Genomic DNA, 21,383 nt, shown 5'->3' on the forward strand with positions numbered 1-21,383 from the left:
ATTTTAGCACTTTTTGAAAAATCAACTTTATCCTAGATTTGTGAAATAATGGAAAGCAATAGGAGAATGACATTTTATATCCTAAGACCTTGGATTGGTGAGTTATGGTGTGCAAAGTTTCATGTACATCCCACAATTACTTTTGGAGATATAAAAAACTAAAGTTCGCATTTTTTTTAAACAGCTATTTTTTTGCCCAACTTTGCTTCAAATTATCTATATGAAAATTGCTCAGATATCCTTTTCTTAATATTTTACTTTAAAGAGCGCTAAAAGTTGTATAAGATGGCCAAGTTTTGTTTCTTTCATGCAAATACTTACAGAGATATCTCATCTCAAAGTTGCTGAAAATTCAAGGACGCACTATAGAAAGCTGTGCTATGGTCTTAAACAAGTGACTGTACCTCCGAAAGTATTGAATTTCTGAAACTGAAATTTTACCAGTTTTCATTGAGAACATGTGTGAATGTTCATACAAAATTTCATCAAAATACATGATGGTCATTTACGAACATTTCTCAATATTAGACCACTTGGCACGGAATGGCCCAATGAGAGAAATTTAAAGAGGAAACATTGCAATCTTTTGCAGGATCCACTTGGTAAACCCGTATATCAAATACACCTTAAATCTTCTATAGGACCTATATCGGTTCTTCTGGTTGACAGGAAGATTGAGGAGCCGAACATTAAAGAAGAAAGCATGGACAATGTGGAACAGGTAACCTTGTGGCTGTGAACGATATACGTGCAAGTAATAACAGGAGCTGTTAGTATAGCTCATTGAGTCAGTATAACTAGTTTAGAAGTAATTTAATGAATTAATGGAAAATCCAGGATGGAATGTTAGAAGTAATTTAAATTTTTATACTAACAAGCGTCCTCAATTAAATTGAGATTGGAAAAAGCCTACTTGTTACTGGTGTTTACAAAGATTGCATGTACAGTAGTTTCTTATTACTTAAAAACTTAAAATGGGATGAGGTCCCTATAACTATTAGCTTTATTAGGATATTTGCATAATATGGGGCACAGGAATTTTAAAGTAAGGGTGCAGTATCTTTACGCTGTGTGGAATCAAAGATTGTTGTGCTCATGCAATCAATTTCATATGGAGAATGGTTTTTGGGCTTCTTTGTTGTGCAAGGGGGGAGGGGAGTGGGGTGTAAATGCCCATGCCCTGTTCCATGCTTGGTCAATTGTCATATTTACACTTTTGTTGTGATACTAATTAGAATTCTAATCTATCCCACCCTTTGGACACTCAGGATTTATACAGTATTGTTAGCTTACAGCATATTGATAAAATACTGTGGATTTTAATAGAACTGTGTTTTCATTTGGTTTGACTTTGTTGAAAAGTATCTATAACAATTACTCAGATTTTTCTTTCTTCAAACATGTATGGTATAACTTACTAGGTGGACGAGGAAAATGCTAACTAAAAAATTTTGAAAAATGCTGGATGAGAAAGGACTGGCAGCTGCCTCTGAAACATTTCCCTTCTTCTGAAACTTGTAGTTGGCTGTGTGTTTTATGTAATGATCATCCTTATGACATTTCAATTACTTCATTTTTGTTTCTAGTCTTACTCAGGATATTTTTTGTCATTTTTCCATTCCAGTATCGAATTGCCAAATTGGCTCTTAGATAAGTTTTTGTATCACTAGTTCATGTCAGATGTGTTTCAAGAGTTTGTTAAATTTTTAACAATTAGGGCACCAGTGGGACAATGACTGAAGAGCAGGTATTGACAGATGCCCGTGAAAAGTTAGAAGCATACAAAGCAGCTATGAAAGCACCACCAGAAACATTAGCTGGTACTGCTCTTGCTTCTCGTACAACAAGATTGCGCAGTTCACCGCAGAAGGGCACATTGCCAACAACAATGGCCAAAGTTCCTGTTAGGCAGGCAGCCACTACACAGGTAATTATAATTTTCTCTAAAGTGTAATAAATAACTACGTAGACTTACAAATGTATGTTCAACTACATAGAACCAATCATTTTAGTCTCTTTGAACAGTCTTTTATAAACCATATTGAATGGGATGTGAACTGCTGTGCATCTGAAATAATACATGTGCCTTGTGCCTTTAATTCTGAATAACTTACTCAGGGCTCTGTTTATTTGAAATATTCAAAAATTTGTTCTATTGCTACCTCTCCTTGCTCTTGACAGTTCTCAATGCTTTTGCTTTTTCTATAATTTTATTTTTCAAAGTAACTTGTGTTTGTAAACTTAATTTTTTAGTTACATAAGACAAAGAATTAAGTTATCTGTGGTATTTAAATATGCATAACTAATTTACAGGAGGAACAAGTATCTCAGTCACCATCAAGCCCTAAACGTCGTAGAGGTCCAGGGCGACCACCCAAACACCCAAAACTAGACCTAGACGTAGAATTGGATATGGAATTGTTGGAGCCTGATATCATTCTCAGTGATGTTGTATCTGGTGATGGCACTGGTGAGGCTCAAAAACTGCTTCAATTACATTATTGTAGTGATACTACTTCACGGTAAATTTAATGTTTTTGCAGACCCGTAGATATAGGGAAACTTTGAGTGGTTCAACACTCTTTCGACATGCCCTATTTTTTATCTTTCTATTTGCCTCGTTGTCATGGGAGAGTAGTTGCAAAGAAAGTAATTTTCTTAGAGACTGTCCATCTTACACATATCTGTTAATGCTTTATCTCTGCACTGTTGATTTCAGATGATGAATTGTTTTTATTATTAATGTGTCACAGGATGTCGCATGGATTTAAGATTGAATATTGTGTAAGACAGTATACATTTGTACTCTGCAAAAGCCAACATTGTGTTTCATTGAAACTGATTCTATTTATATACCATTTTCAGATTTTATGCTAAGGGCAACAGTTAAGACACCTCTTTTGCAATCTCTGATATTGTCATTGCAATACCATTATGGAACTAGACATTTTGTATTGACCATAGATGGGGAAGACTCAAAAATAGAACAACTGACTGAGAACCATCATATTAAAAAGGTTTGAAGAATCCAACAATGGAAAGGACAACCAGAATTTGCAGTTATAAACTGGCAACAAATGGATTGTGCTAGTTCACCACCAATATTAAATGTCTGCCCCTTGTAGCTGAGTGGTCAGCACGACAGTGTCTCATGCCTAACGGCCCGGGTTCAATTCCCGGCTGGGTTGGAGATTTTCTCTGCTCATGGACCAAGTGTTGTGTTGTCCTTATCATTATCATTTCATCCCCATCGACACGCAAGTCACCGAAGTGGCGTTAACTCGAAAGACTTGCACCAGGTGAACGGTCTACCCAATGGGAGGCCCTAGCCACATGACCTTTCCATTTACCAATATTTAATGTCATAATAGTACCCAACAAAGCTGTACCATTTTGTTTTTGTGACAAAAGCAGTGGCCATGTGTCTAGATCTGCAAAGTGTTTGTCCAACTTGCAAGGCGTGGAGGCAGTACAACAAACCCACTTTAAGAAGGCAGTATACTAACACCAGGCTGGTATAATGTCATAAGCTTCTCAAAAGAATATAGAAATTCCAGTAAAAGAAAAACCTTGATTGCCTTCTTTATCGTAATACACCGGTCCACAAATTCATTAAAATGTAGGTCTGTCCTGAAGAATGCCTGATACATACACTTTTGCATTTCTCTTGTAGGCCTTCCCTATTCTGATTTTTCTGTATTCAAAAGTGAAAGAAACCATTTTCAATCATCGTTATTCATGACCAGACTCTGCTTGAGAGTAACTCTCTCCAGGTTGTATCTGCAACAGCTTGAGACTATTTTATAGTGTGCCAGTAATTTGGTTGGGAATGCATCTAGACATTTTAATTCTCTGATTGTTAAGGCTGAAGACCATCACTGCCTGCCACAAAGTTACTACTCTTTTCATACATTTCTACATAACCACGTAACATGATGAAAACTTTTTTAATGGAAACATAAAGCATCTGTTGTATGTAAGCCAAAACAATCACCTTTGTACATAGTAAAAAGGGTGTGCTGTATCTAGGAATGTGATCTGAGCGAGTTTGTATTTGCTGTGTCTTTGCAGGTTTAGTTGATGTACCCAGCAGTGAAAGTCTGTAGCACACTGTGGTGTTCAAAAATTCTGTCTGTTGTTTGATTTGCATCACAGTCTAAGAAGCTTTTAGGGATTGTCATTGGCAGCATCTCATTAAGTTGATTGGAGGTAGATATTGTGTGTTAGTCCACAAATGACACAGTTTTAATTGACTAGGAAAGTTAATTTCAACCATCAGTTAGTCGCAGAGCGAGATTTCAGTGCATTTAGGACAACAGAATCATTTTGTATTTTAGTTAGTGATGTATGTGTAGGTGTAATTTGAAACACTGTTGCGATGTATCTGTGTGATGAATAGTGGGCTACAAACTTGGGGCTTAGCTAAGAATCCAACAGTCCCTGCTTTGATTTACAGTATGTCCTCTGTATATATGAAAATACCAAGTTGCTCCAACTTACAGTTTCATAAGGAAGCTTCCAGTCCTCTTATAACTGTCGTGGTCATGTCATAGGTCAAGGGAGGCAGGGGCATAACCTCCAGTGGGAGCAATACCGATACTGTTGTTTTCACACTAATCAACTGGTTAATTAAAGTGTCACTTTTTCAATAATGCCATCATTGCTTACATGAAGTACCACAAAATGTGGGTGGTTAACATTGTCCTTACCACGAGTTCCTTTAATGTTCATCAGCTGATAGATGTCCACTGCAGGATGATGACTGCCTGTAGATTTTCCCATTTATTATGACCTTCAGGTATACGCATCCATATTTCTGCTGCATGTTTTCAGTCGTCATCCACTCACCATCCCTTAAGCCACTGTCCATCTTTTCCATATGACTTGGAATCCAGAACTTCCCTGGGACTTCATCTTAGTCTGGCTAAATACACCCCTGCTGCACCTCTTCTTTATTAGTCTCGTTACCATAATTATGTTATTACTTCAAAGGCCATATGTACAAACAAATCTGTGGTACTGCCATGGGTACGCACATGGCACCATCTTATGGCAACTTACCAGAGCCTTTGCTTACAGACTGTGTACTATCCAGTAAGTACCCATGCTATCTGCTCCTCTGACACCGGTAAACCGGTTAACTGGCCATTAACCAGTACTCCTGTGATCACCCAGTATCAACCTACCCTTGAAAAGTTCAACCACATCCTCCTCCAGGGCTTCAACTACATTGCGTGATGCACTGAAATGAGGGGTATCATCCCAAAATCCGGTCTACATCCCCCAGAGTAGTGTTTCATTGCCCACCCAACCTATAAAATATCAGTGACCATTCTTATTCCAATTTTATTCCCAGTCGGCACCCTATGGGTTGTTCCTTGTGGTCGGCCCAGGTGCAAGACCCGTTTCATACACCCACCCACCACCTCCCTCACGTAGTCCAGGCACAGGCATTTTGAAAGGCACTAGCTTGGCCGAGTACTAGGACGAATAAGGGAGGCAGTGGTAACTGAGCAGCAGATTTCGTCTTTTTGTCAACCATGGGAATGCATGCCACATACTTTGTATTTTATGAACATCTACCACACTTAAACTGCAGTATGCCCGAATCCAATTATAGTCTGAATTGAACTGACCTTACAGGGGGACATCAATAGTATAAATGTCTACAGGAGACAAATTGATTACAACTGTTTGCATAGAATGTTCAAAGTATAACACCACAAATGGACAGCCAGCTTCAACATTGGGACTAAAGGTGCCACTGCTTCACAACACTGTTGATTTTAAAGGCTGCCAATGATGAAGTGCACTGTTAATGCAAAGTGATAAATTTCTGTGGATTCAGCAGTAGGGAACAGAAAGGACAACACAAAATTATCATTCAATTTGCTTAGATTGTCAGGGCTGTAAAAAAACAATAAATTTTAGTGGTTTATAATGGATGCAAATCACAGCTGTGATTCTGTTGATAAACATGGATCTAAGATTTCTCAGTTTACAATTGGTTAATGTTGACAGTATTATGATAAGTTTAAGTTGATGGTGATTCATGAAGCAAAGGCCACAAAGAACCATGCAGTAAGAAGAAAACTTGGTGTTGCAGAAGTGAATGTTCATCAGATTAAGAATAAATTAAAGAATTCCATTTCTACATACCAGCCTTTCAGGGGACCCAAGCAGGGAAGGTTTCATTAGTTGGAGCAGTTGGTTTTCAGTATATACAAGAGAAACACAATGAAGTCTCCAGAATACTTGATAAATTATTCAAATGAAGGCACTGTATGTGTTGCAGAATTCAAAGCAAGCATGGTCTGGTGCTTGAAGTTGATGAAGAGGGTGGGATTTAAGTTATTCAGTGAAACTGCTTCCTTAGAGCCTTCTCATGGCATTTGATGAAAAGCTATGTGCATATCAGTGTCATGTATGTTCACTCTAAGAAAACAGCAATACTATTTGCTAGGCCATATGGGCATCACCAATCATATGCCTGTTTATTTTTACTATTTTCTGTGTTAACACTTTGCCGTCCGCATGTCTCGTACAAATTCATTCACTTGGCGCTGGCAGCGCTAATTCGGATTACTTGGCTTATCGCCAGCTATTTGTGACATTGAGAGATTTTAAATTATGTTTTACTAATCTCATTGTTAGTTCTCATAAGTTCACAGCCCTGTTCCCCTACTTTCATGAAATTTCAAAGATATACATACGTAAATAAATACAAAATTTGTTTGTTTTATATATTTGTTTATTTGCATTCTTTGGTACTTGGTATTTCTCTTTCATATGATATGCAGCAAAACAGTCTCCAAGACATAAAGCAACTCCACAAGACTTGCACTAGGGTGAGTCACCTAACATTACTGCTGGATGTATTTCATAAATCACATCAAATACTGACGAACCGATTCCACAGACCGAACGTGAGGAGAGGGGCTAGTGTAATTGTTTAATACAAACCATAAAAAAATGCACGGAAGTATGTTTTTTAACACAAACCTACGTTTTTTTAATGGAACCCTGTTAGTTTTGTTAGCACATCTGAACATATAAACAAATACGTAATCAGTGCCATTTGTTGAATTGTAAAATGTTAATTACCTCCGGAGATATTGTAACCTAAAGATGACGCTTGAGTACCACTCCTCCGCTGTTCGATCGTGTGTATCGGAGAGCACCGAATTACGTAGGGATCCAAAGGGAACGGTGATGGACCTTAGGTACAGAAGAGAGTGGAACAGCACATTACGTCCACATGCTAACACCTATTTATTGGTCATTTTCACTGACGCACATGTACATTACCATGAGGGGTGAGATACACGTACACACGTGGTTTCCGTTTTCAATTACGGAGTGGAATAGAGTGTGCCCTGACATGTCAGGCCAATAGATGTTCAATGTGGTGGCCATCATTTGCTGCACACAGTTGCAATCTCTGGCGTAATGAATGTTATACACGCCGCAGTACATCTGGTGTAATGTCGCCGCAGGCTGCCACAATACATTGTTTCATATCCTCTGGGGTTGTAGGCACATCACGGTACACATTCTCCTTTAACGTACCCCACAGAAAGAAGTCCAGAGGTGTAAGATCAGGAGAACGGGCTGGCCAATTCATGCGTCCTCCACGTCCTATGAAACGCCCGTCGAACATCCTGTCAAGGCAGGGTGTATACGGCCCGGGAGATCCGGGAAAAACCCGGAAATTTTTTAGAATTCTGGGATTTTTCATTCTTTTAGATTTCAGTTAAATTTTTGTAGGTTTGAGGTGTAAGATCTGATACGCTGACAAAGAACTTTAGCCCACTACTGCTGAATAATACTGCAGCAATGAAACATTAATCAGAGAATAACACCAAAATAAAAGTTTAGTTGCGTAGAATATGAGTAATTTACACAATGCACAGACCAGTTTGCCGACACCGAAAAGTGTCAAAGGCTTTAGGTCAAAGATTATGCACTACGTCCGTAACAACTAACGTGCATTCAATGTGCTTGCTTCGCAATTGTTTACATTTCTAACAGATCACTGGAAAATATTACGAATAGTGACTTGAGAAGCGTTACTTTGAAAGTAAATTTCCACGCAAGATGATGTATGTTACGTGTGAGTGTGTGCAGTGAATTTCTTAAATCGCAGGGCGTTATAACTCTCATTCAAAATGTACCGGTAACACTTGAGGATCAGCCATTTGAAAAATTTCGGGCACAGAAGATAAGTCATTTATGCCACTATTTAAAATTTACCGCACATTTGTATTTGATATGACTTAATGTGTAACACACGTTAAAAAAAGACCGAGCTTCAAGTTAGTTTTCATATTTAATGTTGTTCTTTCATAGATAAAAAATTATGCAATCGATGGCAAAAAGTATAATTGACCTTCAAAACAAGTGAATAATATGTTACTGAGCAATGTCACAAGTCTCTTCATGCCAGAGCACTTCGACTTCTGTGTAGTATAGAAAAGATGAAGTGTTCTGGCATGTAGAGCAATACCAGTTCGCTTCTTTTCTACTTTTTTGCCGGTGAATTGGATCTTCGTCTCCCAATAGCTCTAACGTTCGCTACTAATCCTATAAATGGACAACAGAAGGCAGCACCAGTCACGCAACAGGTAGCGGGACATCTGTACCTTGCTCTCGTACGAAATTAGTCCAGTTTTAGAGCGAAAACCTGTGTCAAGTGCAGCTACTATATTCCCCGCTCTAAAATTTGCTTTCAATAAGGACAAGTATGTCTTTTACCTCTTCCACTCCTCATTTTTTCTCATTTTATTATTTCTTATTTAAATACAAAAGCTTGTGGTTTAATCATTGTTAAAGACCTTTAATTACTGTCTTTCGTTTTAGAATAATAAGAGATTTTTTCCATAAAATATTTTGTGCATTTGTACAGTCCCTTCTTTTTGGATTTTCGTGGTGCTAAATTTTAGCTCCGGTCTTTATTTTAATACTTAATTTCTTAAATTAGGTTTATTTTTCAAATATTTTTTAGTCATGAAAGCTATTGTTTGAAATGTATATTTAAACATCTGAGGGAGTTAGGAGTTTAAAATAAATAACGCTATCATATTCATTTGTTTTAAAAACATTTTATTAAAGAAACATTTTAATTATTATTAGACAATACAACAAATAAAACAAATAATTTAGAAGGAAGTACCATGTTTAACAACAAATACTGTAATTTAGGAATTGACCTTGGAGAATAACTCACTTGGAGCTGAGTGCGAGAGCATTGATTCATTCTGTAATAGATTGTCACTCTATCTGAGCATTTTGAATGGTCCCCTCAAGTTTTGCCTTCTTCTCTTTAAGCTGTCTTATTTCTGCATCAACAATCTTCCTTTTAGTCAGATGATCCTTTTTCCTGGATGACTCGTTGTTTCGATTTTTGAGGTCTTCAGCATATCGATCTCGTTTCTTACAGAGTGTATAAGGGACTTTGTTACAGGCACTCCTTGGACTTCGCCATGTGTCTTGACGGCGTCGTACACCAGTCTTCTGCTCACTACAGATTGTTTCCTCATATTCTCGAAGAGGCACTCTTTGTTCACCAAGAATCCTCACTCCGCAGCTGCTTGACCTACGAGCGCGATTTCTATTGCCTACTGCAGCTCGTGGCACGTTGCATTCTGGTTCTTGAGACATTTCATCCAGAACTCATCCAGCCGTTGCTCCTTTTTGTTGAATGTTTCGAATTTTGTTTTGCAGTTCTTCTTTACAACAGAAGCGTATTGCGCTTCTGCTTTATCGGCACATACACCGTTCATCCAATTGCTCTCCACCAAAATCTGTACAAAGGAATGAAATCGTTTGGGACCAGCCTCCCTGCACACTATTGTGGGATCAAAGCAGCTTACAGCTTTTGTCGACCTAAAGTGTAAGGGAGATTTCTCCATCAACTTTGACACAAGCTTGATCATTCCTCTTCTGCATTCGCTCCGGAACTTAGCGATTTCAAGGGCTGTGAGAGACCTGCACTTTCTGAATTCATTCTTGACAGTGAACCCAATCTTGACGTGGTTCACACCCAAAAGATTGGATTCTTTGTTCAAATTAACTGACGGCGAGATCTTCGTCGGCTGGACAAATCGTGTCATCGTTGTCTCCATTATCTCTGTCAAAGCAGAGTGGAGGAACGGTGCTAGTGGCCAATCGAATTGGAAATCCTTTAGGAAAGGTGTCAAGTCTCCAGCAAGAGTCTTGAAAAAGGCAATTTTCGGACCAAGTAGCTTGTGCTTGAGGTGATCCTTCACTACTCTGTTGCTAGCACATTTTGGTTTGTTTTTTTCTTCCAGTTTTCCAACAAATATTCGCAGAAACGGAAGCATTACTAGAGCTCGCTCAGCAACTTCCACATTCTCCAGCCATCGGATCGTGCAACACTTTAAAGAAAATAGTTCCGATTCCGTTGTCGAAATATACAGAGCTCTTCTGGCACGGACATCCTTAAAAAGATTGTACAAGGATTCGTCAAAACAAACAACAATCCTTGATGCGTTTACGAGGTCAGATTTAATTTCAGACTCAAAGAAGGGAGCTAGTCCATATTGCACGATATAACCGATTTTGTCCTTTTGTAAACGCATGCTCTTGGCTACTTCACTGTCGGGGAACATTGCGGGGAAAAGCAACAAGTCGTTCGCAGAACTACGCAGTGACTTGTGTGAAACGATCCACTCCAAACACCACAGTATTTCCACCTTTGTTACTTCGTCCTTTATTGCCATCCGATCAATTCCTCTCAGTTTATCCACGGGTTTTGACATTGCAGTGAAATCCTTCTGCAGAGGCGCAACAATTCCAGCGCCCAACGCCACTGTTGTTGACCCAGCTGAATCTGCAGATGTGGTAGTGGAAGTAGAATCTGTCTGCTGGGTTGAAGTGATCGCCGCTGGTCGGGTGTATATGTACAAACTTGCTGTGCTTTTCATGGCAGCTGCTTTCGCGACGTGCTTCTTGGATTTTGTCATGTGACTTGTAAGAGCCGATCTTCCCATAGTACGGATGTTAATGAGGGTCCCTGGACATAATCCGCATTTAGCACTATAAAGGTCTGTTGGTACTTTCACCAACCAGTCCTTGAATGCTGGATCTGACAGCCAGCTATCTTGAAAACCAATCGACATGGCGCAGTCGCAGTGGTTGTTGGTGGGCAACCTTTATTGGAGAAAGAACAACGGTGGATGTAAATAAGGCTGCGCCTCATTATTATGCATAATGAAATATGACACAATGAGTGTTACCTACCTTGTCAGTTTATAAAATTTTGCCCCACACGTGCGCAGAACTGAATTCAGCAGGTGAGCCGAGCACACTGACTGCTGACAGACTGTGTGATTTGAAAATCGAATGAGGCACGTTTGACAACACTGTCTCTGCCAAGCAACAATCGGAGTTAATTACGATATTATTAGTAGCGCCGCGTTTGTTGACCCTTTAAGAAACTATGAATGACAAGACGAATCAACCAGTCTTACTCCAGTAACCTGTTGCAAGTTTCTAGCTAATTTTACATGTACAGAACAGCACCTCAATTATAAAGACGAAAGATATTTAAGGCCCCCGCGCTCATCGACCAAAGTTCTGAAAGCACCGCCACCTTTTCGTTCTAGCTTATTTCTTACCATGACGCTTCTCCTCCTCCTCTCTCTCTCTCTCTCTCTCTCTCTCTCTCTCTCTCTCTCTCTCTCTCTCTCGGCTGCTTGCTCTCGTCTCCCATCCACGATTACTAAGTTATGAAGTCTGCCGGTTACGAACGACTTGGCCTCCCAGTTATTTTACAGCTGAGGCGCTCTACTGCGTGTAAAATTTCCGAAGTGCTTTAGGACTTGGTAGACCTTCTGTTGTACATATACCGATTTTAATTTAAAGTCTAGATTCTGTAGCAGTGTACATGTTGATTTACTTGTAGAGGAATGATTTACCCGCTTAATTTTAAAATATGGTTTTACTTGACTTCCAGTACATTGATAATGTCGCTTTTTATGTATCCCTCCGTACCTAGAAACGTAATAAACCCGGTTCAGCTGTTATTGTTGTCTTCACGTTATGTTTTCTTGCTGTTCTTTGACGTACTTGCAAGCCCCTTCTCCATATTTTTCTGCTAATCAAGTCCACAGTAAAGGAAACACTCTGGATGATAATTCAGTTTGTACATGCCTTGTAAAACCTATTTAAGGATTTCCAATCCAGACTAGCTCTGTATATTTGGACCATTGAATCAGAACGTTTGCCCTTGAAGATTTGCGTGATCCGATGGCTGGAGAACTTTGATGTTGCGGAGTGCGCTCTAGTAACTGCTTCTGTATTTGCCAATGTTTGTTGCAAAGATAGAGCACAAAAAAACCCGAAACGTGCTAGCTACACGGTAGTCTAAGATCATCTGAAGAACGTGCTACTCGGCTCAATAAACTGGTATTTCAAGACTCTTGCTCCAAACTTTTCTTCTTTAATTATTGACCAACTTACGTAATGTTTTCTTTACCACTTATTTGCCAGCTAGTATTTTCCTGTAATACTGTCTAGACGTTTTTTTTCTCTTTACATATACCAAGTTATAGTTTTTGGCATTGAATGTATAAACGGCGATTGTTTTATTTGTATTTAATCACGGTAACAGCGGCTGTATTATTACGGCGCTTCACAGAATTGGGATTTTGAACAGGCATGTAATGATGTTAGCTGCTGAAAGCGATGGCTCGTCTTTCGTGTGATAGATTGCTGGCTTGGTCATCTCACCTCGCCTCCTCAGCTCGCAGCGATCTCTCTTCCCACTTCATCCAGTCACTGGATCGCTTTGCATTGACCAGCTGACGCCATGGTGACTCCTATTCTGTCCCATCCTTCATTGCCACTCCAGTCCCAGTCAGGCAGAACGCAGAATGCTCTCAAAGATCCCTAGACCTTGTTGTGAGTGCTTGCAGCCTTACGTCAGTGGGTGTTTAAATGTTGTACAGTATATTCAGAGTTTCGAATAAAAACAATGTAAAAGCTGATGCATCACTCGTCGAGAAAACATGACACCGACTACAGCTAAGTATAAACTTCCCTTTGTAATGGTTCTCCTAAATCGCTGCAGCTATGATCACGAAATAAAAACTAAATAGTGTTATTGGAAAACGGCTTATTGAAAGTTTAGGGGTTTTATACTTTCGAGCACTTTAGGAAACGAAATCCAGCAAAAAACAACTCGTTTTGGAAAGATCTTTGATTCGCATCGGCATTTGTACTGCATGTTTGCGTAATACGAAAGTATATGTATGAAATACATCAAATACAGCAGTTTAGTTTCCGAAGCATTCTTAGGTTCCTGCCTAACCACGCCCTTCGAGAAAAAGCAGCAAAACATTGTTAATGCCCAATATTATATGTGAAAGTTCAGCTTTTCGTGAAGATATAGTGTACTTACATTACTTTAACCAATTAACCTTTCGTCTTTGTATGGTCGTGCTACTTAACAATGATGCTGCTAGTGGTTGAATACATAATATGTATTATGCACTGATCGAGGCCCACAAGAAAGACAGGCCGCGGCGCGTACGTCACGAAGAACGGCCTGAGCTCGCTCATTCCCGTAACTCAGTGGGCAAAATGTGTATTTAGATCTGTTAACTCGCAACCGGGTGCATGCATACTAACGAGAATTTCATCTTGTACTGGAATCCGTTATTAAGAAGTCCTACTGATTACTGTTCGTACAACAAAATTTAAAATCAATTCTCGATAGAAATGGTATAACCGTTCGTTTACAGCATTTAGTCTCTTCTTCGTAATTTCATCCGGGAGAAATTGTGTTTTTAACCGGGAAATCCGGGAATTTTTTTTTTTTTTTTCTTGTCCACGTAGACACCCTGCAAGGGTCAGCCTAGTGTTAATTGCGGGATGTGCAGGTGCACCATCATGCTGATACCACATATGTCGACGCGTTTCCAGTGGGACATCTTCGAGCAACATTGGCAGATCATTCTGTAGAAACGCGATGTATGTTGCAGCTGTTTGGGCCCCTGCAATGAAGTGAGGACCAATGAGGTAGTCGCCAATGATTCCTCACCATACACTTACAGTCCACAGTCGCTGTCGCTCTACCTGTCTGAGCCAGCGAGGATTGTCCACGGACCAGTAATGCATGTTCCGTAGATTCACTGCCCCGTGGTTTGTGAAACCCGCTTCATCGGTAAACAGGTAGAACTGCAACGCATTCTCTGTTAATGCCCATTGACAGAATTGCACTCGATGATTAAAGTCATCACCATGTAATTGCTGATGTAGCGACACATGAAACTGGTGAAAGCGGTGACGATGCAGTATGCGCATGACACTATTTTGACTCAGTCCACCGGCTCTCGCAATGTCCCGTGTACTCATGTGTGGGTTCATGGCAACAGCAGCTAACACACCAACTGCACCCGCGTCACCTGTGACGGGCCTGTTATGGACCCGTTTGCGTGCTACGACCATACCTTTTGCATACAGTTGGCGGTAGAGTTTTGCAATGTACGGCACGTTGGATTCTCTCTGTCCGGGTACCGTTCTGCATACACCCTGCGGGCTTCAGCTGCATTTCGTTGACACTCGCCATAGATGAGTATCATCTCCGCCTTTTCAGAGTTCGAATACACCATGGTCACAGTTCCTACAACACTACACTATCACAGACGTCTGGTAACACGGTGTACTACAGTTGGTCTGCGTGCGGAGACGAATGCAGAATAACAATAGCAGCAAGCGCTACATGCGGACACTGCGACAGCTAGACCAAACCACAACAGTGCACTACAGCCACACTCGTAAACATGGTCGTCATCGTAAACATGTCCCTGCAGATGCTGCTCGCCGACCGTGGCCCGTGTTTGTTACAACACGCAACTGAACGTCGGAGGTTTCAAGCGTCAACTTTAGGTTACAATATCTCCGGATGTAATTAACATTTTACAATGCAACAAACGGCACTGATTATGTATTTGTTTATATGTTCAGATGTGCTAACAAAACTAACGTGGTTCCATTTAAAAAAAACGTAGGTTTGTGTTAAAAAACATACTTCCGTGCATTTTTGTATGGTTTGTATTAAACAATTACACTAGCCCCTCTCCTCACGTTCGGTCTGTGGAATCAGTTCGTCAGTATTTGATGTGGTTTACGAAATATATCCAGCGGTAACGTTAGGTGACTCACCCTGTATATATATAGAACATACATGGCAGTTTCTTCGTTTTTGTTTATTCATTTAGGAAATAAGTATAAGTCTGTGTTGCTTTATGTGACAGGAAAGTCTGTCAACTGGATCATGAGACGTATGCGATGTAGTGGCAACCTCCAAGTTTTGCTGAGAAGCAGCTGAATGATCTTTTATCAACAAACTGGACACTTTCAATAAAAAATGATGAACTCAGAGACTCTTATATTGCCCTGTACAGAATGCATTAAATAAGGCAAAATTACAGAGGTACATGCAAACCTTTTTTTGACCATTTTATAGTTTTTCTGTGTATAGGGTAATAACTCAAACATTGGTCTGCCTGATCCACTTCTTTAATGTATTTGTTGTAGTGTAATACACTTTCAGGTTTTTTATTGAGTAATTGGTATTTCTACATTTTCTTTGAGTGTCAATCAAAGTGGCATTATGTATTGTAGAGATCATTCATATTGTTTTAATTTTCTAAGCTCTCCATACCTGTGCAAGTACTTCACCTTTCCGCTGATGACAAGCTTCAAACACATTGACTTTTGCACACTTTAATTTTTCCGGAAATCCTCTTTTTTGCCGTATTGTCCCACAAACTCGAATTTTCATTTCAAGTAACTTCTCTGTGAGTTCTACACTGTTCTGATAATTATCCATATTGATGTGATGCCACTTTTCATAAGAAGGTGTCAATAGTTCCATCACTGTTTTTGCTAAAGGCTACTCAGCACAAGAATGCACTTTAGGAAACGAAATCCAGCAAAAAACAACTCGTTTTGGAAAGATCTTTGATTCGCATCGGCATTTGTACTGCATGTTTGCGTAATACGAAAGTATATGTATGAAATACATCAAATACAGCAGTCGTGTGCAAATCGCACAACATCCGAATGAGTATGCCATGTTTCGTAATTTTCGACGGACTGTAAACTTTAAAATTTAATCATCCATGCCACGGTATCATTCCTTCACCAATTTAGATGTTTTGACTTAGATTAAGAGGTTCTTTAAACTTTTTGGAAAAATAATAAATTACGAATTGTACTTTGAAAGGCTAGTCGGCTTTATTTGGTTTATTGTTGTTGTCAGAAAAATGTAAAAATGATAATCTTCGTCTGAATCGATTGTGGGACATGGTTTTGCGAAATGTTGGTGTGTATCAACAGATTCGTTGACCAGTAATCATCGATCCTTGCATTTTTACAATTATCATAAGGATAGCGAGCCCAAACTATTTTATAAGTTTGGGTCCCAGTTTCCTTCTATTGCAGTGTTGACTATAGTACTTGTTGATTTTGTTGCTAATATATTCATATAGATTGTGCCCAATATATAATTCTACAATACCCTCAATGCTCTGTGTATCTTTGGGAAATACGTTTGGACCTGGAGCCCTTCAAATTTATTATTGGTCCTCGGTAAATCAGTCTGACCACTGTGCAAGGTCTTCTTCATCGGATTCATCCAAATCAGTTGGCAACCGTAGCGTTTGCTGAATTCTTCTTGGCTTATTTCACTATCTTCCAATGATTTCTGCTTCACTTTCATTTTTTGATATCCAATGTCTTCTTCCCAGTCAGTTAAGTTATCCAGAACATCAGACAAGATGTCCATGCATTCATCATAAATAATTGTATCGTCTCTTTTGTCTGCCGTGATGAAAGGGCACAATTAATTATAAAAACAAAAAACTTGCTGACGTGTGTTACTATTGTTACCCAAACAAAACACCAACAGAATGCAAAAGATACTAAAGTGCTGTCGTTGGCCACTGCGCGATACTATGCTCACAATACCACTGTGGGTTCGCCAACCACTGAGCGATATTACGCGCACGACACCACTGTGGTGTCACCAAACAACATGGTGTCACCAAACAACATAGTGTTAAGGATGTTAAATGTTACTTTAAGAAGTTCCAGCAATGAAAATGCCAGAGTAACAGTAATAGTGTGTGTGCTGGCAGATGGAAGCTGCCCCCATGTTGTTCTTCACAGGAAAACCATACCAAAAGACAAACTGCCTGCAAGATATTTCTGTAGGCATTGAGAAAATGGGTGGGTGGCAAATGATTTGGTGCTTCCATTGTAACTTTCTGTTCTGTTGGTCTGTCTCTGCATAAAACAAAGTAACTATGGGCCAATTGTTTGCATCCAGGTGGACCCACAGTGCCATATTGACCTGATGCTTAGATTGCTTGAAGGTTGTTGGAAACAAAATGGGAGAAAGAACATCTAGTTTAACAAAACTAGCATATAATACAAATAAAAATGAATAAATAACCAAGAATAAAAGTTTTGAGTCATTAAATTCTCTTTACTGAATAGGATGAAAATGTTTATGGTGGATTCTTTCAGGGAACATCTCACCTAGAAAGTTAAGGTTGTGGTGTCAAAGAACAACACAGACTGGGTAATTCCTGGTGGCATGACCTATGACCTCATAACTGCGAATAGCCCTTTCAAGGCTCACCAGTGACTGCTTTGCAGCGAGTGGCTTCAAGGAGACCATTCCTTCACTCCAGGAGGGAATCCAAAGAAATCCTGAGCCTTCATGCTGGGCCAATAGATCCTTGCTACTTGGAACGTAATATCAATTGAATTATAGTGAAAGGATTTTAAAAATGCTGGCATATATGATGCCACGAATGGGTAACATGACGTATTATGGGAGGAGTGCCATGAAGGAAGAAATGACAGTAGGATTTTAGATGATGAAAAAGTGATTACGTATGTCGTATGCAAAAAAAAAAAAAAAAAAAAAAAAAAAAAAGTGTAAATAAAAATTAATGTATATTAATTCTTTTGGTTTATTTTAATCTTCCTTGTATTACCAAAATATGGACAATCAATAAATGGCGTAAGTTTATGGGAGGTTTGATAACGTTTTTAGCCAGATCTTCACTGTATATCAATAAAACAGTTTGTAATATTGATTAATCAGAACACATTAAAAATAAAATTTTCTAAGGAAGCATGTTAGTCTTAGTATAGCGATATTCAGGCCTAGTTTTGCAGTTGCTGTGTTAGCTGATACATTGGAAATGATTAGCACTGATGAAATGTAAGTAATATAACAAATAAAGATAAATAGTAAAGCCATTGAAATGTTGAACAGCACATAAACAAGTGGGAACTCTGCCGGCTTTTAGCTCATTCCTTCAATTTTGTTCTACAAAGCTCCCCCCCCCCCCCCCCCCCCCTCTCTCTCTCTCTCTCTCTCTCTCTCTCTCTCTCTCTCTCTCTCTCTCTCTCTGTTATGTTGTGACAGCACTGCATCTCGATTGGGGTGAAGGATTGGCAAGTAGTGAGAGGGTGTTTGGGCAAGGAGAGGCAGCAGGTACATGGGATATGATCTTATAGCTGTATGCAGGTGGAATGTGTACTGCAGCAGCCAGGTGGGTAATTTTGACCACACTGGGCTGAGTTGGTAATATGTGTAGATAAGAAAAGGAAGAAGGAAAAAGTGGAGAAATGTAGAGAAATATGTGGCTGGACAAGAGGTGATAAAACACACGACGGCAACAAAGGATGGATGGTATGAGGTAGAGGGCAGAATGGAGCCAAGTGGTGATATAAATGTGGCAATGGCATTGTTGACTTGCTATATCAGCTTTTAAATTCTGCTGTTCCTCTGCCTTCTAGTTCCCCCTATGTGGCTGGAGGTAGTTTTAGTGAATATCTTGTGTATAACAGTGAGAATACTGATAGGTCTGTAGTTTTTTGTGACATACCTCCTTTCTTGCGAAATAACATAGTTATAGACTTTGTTCCAATTTTGGTGAAATGTCTTACTCTGCAAAGATTCTGTAAAGAATTTTTGTTTCGTGTTATTTTTCCTTCAGTTTAAAGTATTACCACTAAACACTTACAATTTTCCAGTGCCATTCCATTGTTCATACGTCAAAATGGCTTTATTCATTTCGTCTTACTTCCAGACTGTTATTGTTAACCTGCTGTGTTTCTTATTAATATCTTGAATGATATAAACATTTAAAGAAATACCCATATTCTTGTAGAATGTCCTGTGTCTTGTTAGCTATTGTGCCATCTTCCATCTTGACTGAAGAAAACACTTATGGGACTCCCTGCATGGTGTGAAAACCCTTTATTTAATTTTATGATCTGCACAGTTTCATAATGCAGATCGTTGTTTGGCTGTGTGAGGATGCGCGGACCCTGTTCCAGATATTTCGCATGTAGAAAAATTTAATACATTACTAGGAATTAAAGTTAGGGCCTCTACTTCAGTAACTAGGACACTAACCTCTAGACAATGGTAATGTAATCTTAACTGATTAATTCTGGTGTTCATCCAGCGTGGTTTTGTTTCCTCCATGTCATACTGTTCTCATTTTTTTCGACCCTCAAATTTTCATTGTCTTCTCACATGCTTTGAAGACATTTCCAAATACTTTTATTTAGTTTCTCTTTTGCCTTCTCAGTGCATGAAACACATTTTGCTGTTTGCCTATATACCTTTGTTCAGTAATTGCCCCTTTGTCTGTAGCTGAATAAACTTACTTCTCTTGCTACTTAATTTAATTTGGCATACCTCCATATTCTTAATTAATCTATATTTGTGATTCATTGTCCGAAGGTTGGATGTTACCCCATCTTCCCTCTCTCCTTACCATTAGATTTGACGATATGGAAATCTTTCTTTCCATTCTGAATTTCCCACTATCCTGCTGGTCTAGTGGTAACTCTACCAACAACATATTTATTCTAAATTATGGTTTAGTAAGTAAATTTGTGACTTCACAGTTATTCTGGTTTCAACATTACATTAGATTATGTTTAAAACTTGTAGCATCCAACAAACGATGTTTTTCTGTTCCATTTGTATTAGAGAAACTTTGGCAATGTGTGGTGAATAAAGCAAGTTGTTTATACAGACAAACTGGCTTCTCTATGCTTCTAATCTCCTTATGTGTGGTATACTTTAAGGGATGTAGTTTCATTGTTTTGCACTGAAAATAATTCCAGATGAAACAACGAACTAAAAAGGTATCATCCTGTGGATAATTTGTTATTAAGTGATGCGACTTTTATTACCATGAATATCCATGTTATTGAGTTTTTCTTCAGTTAGATAAATATTGCCATTTTTAAAACCCATTGACATCTTTAATCGTTTTTATATGAATCAAGAACATAAATGGACTGCACAGTGATTGTTGGAAGTAAAACAGAATGTGAACAGCTTAACCTTTTCTTGGTTAGCTGAACTAAGATCCCATATCATATCTGGTGAGGCTACCTCTTTTAAGTGATCCTGACAACCAAAGTGTCACTTAGCACAACTTTCCCTGTGAAGTATATGTGTATCTTATAAAAAATTACTTTCTCAGAAATCCCCCCCCCCCTCTCTCTCTCTCTCTCTCTCTCTCTCTCTCTCTCTCTCTCTCTCTCTCTCTCTCAGGCTTGTAAATGTATTCCATTGTTTCAGATATGCCAATGGGTTTTGATGGAGAGTTCCTTGAAGATCTGATATCATCAGAACGTAAGTAAACGTGTTTACTTCACAACCAATATAATTGACAATGACTGACCAGTTCTTACATCAGGAGGCAGAATTCCAGTAAAGCTAATAGACACATTTGAAAGTGAAAAAACTCTTCTTAGCTTTCATTAGAGTAAAGAGAGGGGTAGGTTTGCAAAGCAAGAAATGATGGCTTTGTTTTTCAGACTTCAGGATGAGAGGGACCCACCTGTTGAGAGGATGAGGAGAGAAATCTATCTTCACCCTCACAATAGGTGAAGGTACCATCTGAGTGACAACCCCTCCTTTCTAACTTTCCTGAGGAAGGAACCAATAATTTTGAAAGATACAAATAGTTTTCCTTGCTTTTCCATGTGACCCTAGTAGCTTTGTAAAAGGTATAATGCAAAAGATCTGTTTAACGTGCTTGCTTCTTGTCAGTTTATTTTGATACAGATATTGAGGACTGGCAGTATTAGTATCAATGATGAACTGTTCTAGAGGATTGTGAATTAAAACACAGTTATCCTACAGTCTGAATGACCAGTCCTTCCATTTTAACCTTCCCCAACCCATCTGTCTTTCCTCCAAATTCAGTAACTAGTAGTTCAAAAAGCTAGGACAGTTCCTTGTACTTTAATTTGTGTCTCCTGTTGAAGGTAAGTACTGGTCAGTAATTTGCCTTAAATTATAGTTT

At 39.0% G+C, this 21,383-nt stretch overlaps 1 protein-coding gene across 1 annotated transcript in view; it reads left to right on the forward strand.

Moving 5' to 3' along the window:
- LOC126235957 (transcription factor E2F5-like) overlaps positions 1-21,383 on the forward strand; it is a 72,062-nt gene that overhangs the window by 42,501 nt on the left and 8,178 nt on the right. The window contains exons 5-8 of the mRNA XM_049944929.1: positions 593-721; positions 1,718-1,927; positions 2,314-2,470; positions 20,654-20,707. Coding sequence (XP_049800886.1) covers positions 593-721; positions 1,718-1,927; positions 2,314-2,470; positions 20,654-20,707 — 550 coding nt within the window. The remainder of the gene's footprint in view (positions 1-592; positions 722-1,717; positions 1,928-2,313; positions 2,471-20,653; positions 20,708-21,383) is intronic.

The sequence above is a fragment of the Schistocerca nitens genome, chromosome 1 (assembly GCF_023898315.1).
Source record: "Schistocerca nitens isolate TAMUIC-IGC-003100 chromosome 1, iqSchNite1.1, whole genome shotgun sequence".
In the NCBI taxonomy this organism is placed as follows: domain Eukaryota; kingdom Metazoa; phylum Arthropoda; class Insecta; order Orthoptera; family Acrididae; genus Schistocerca; species Schistocerca nitens.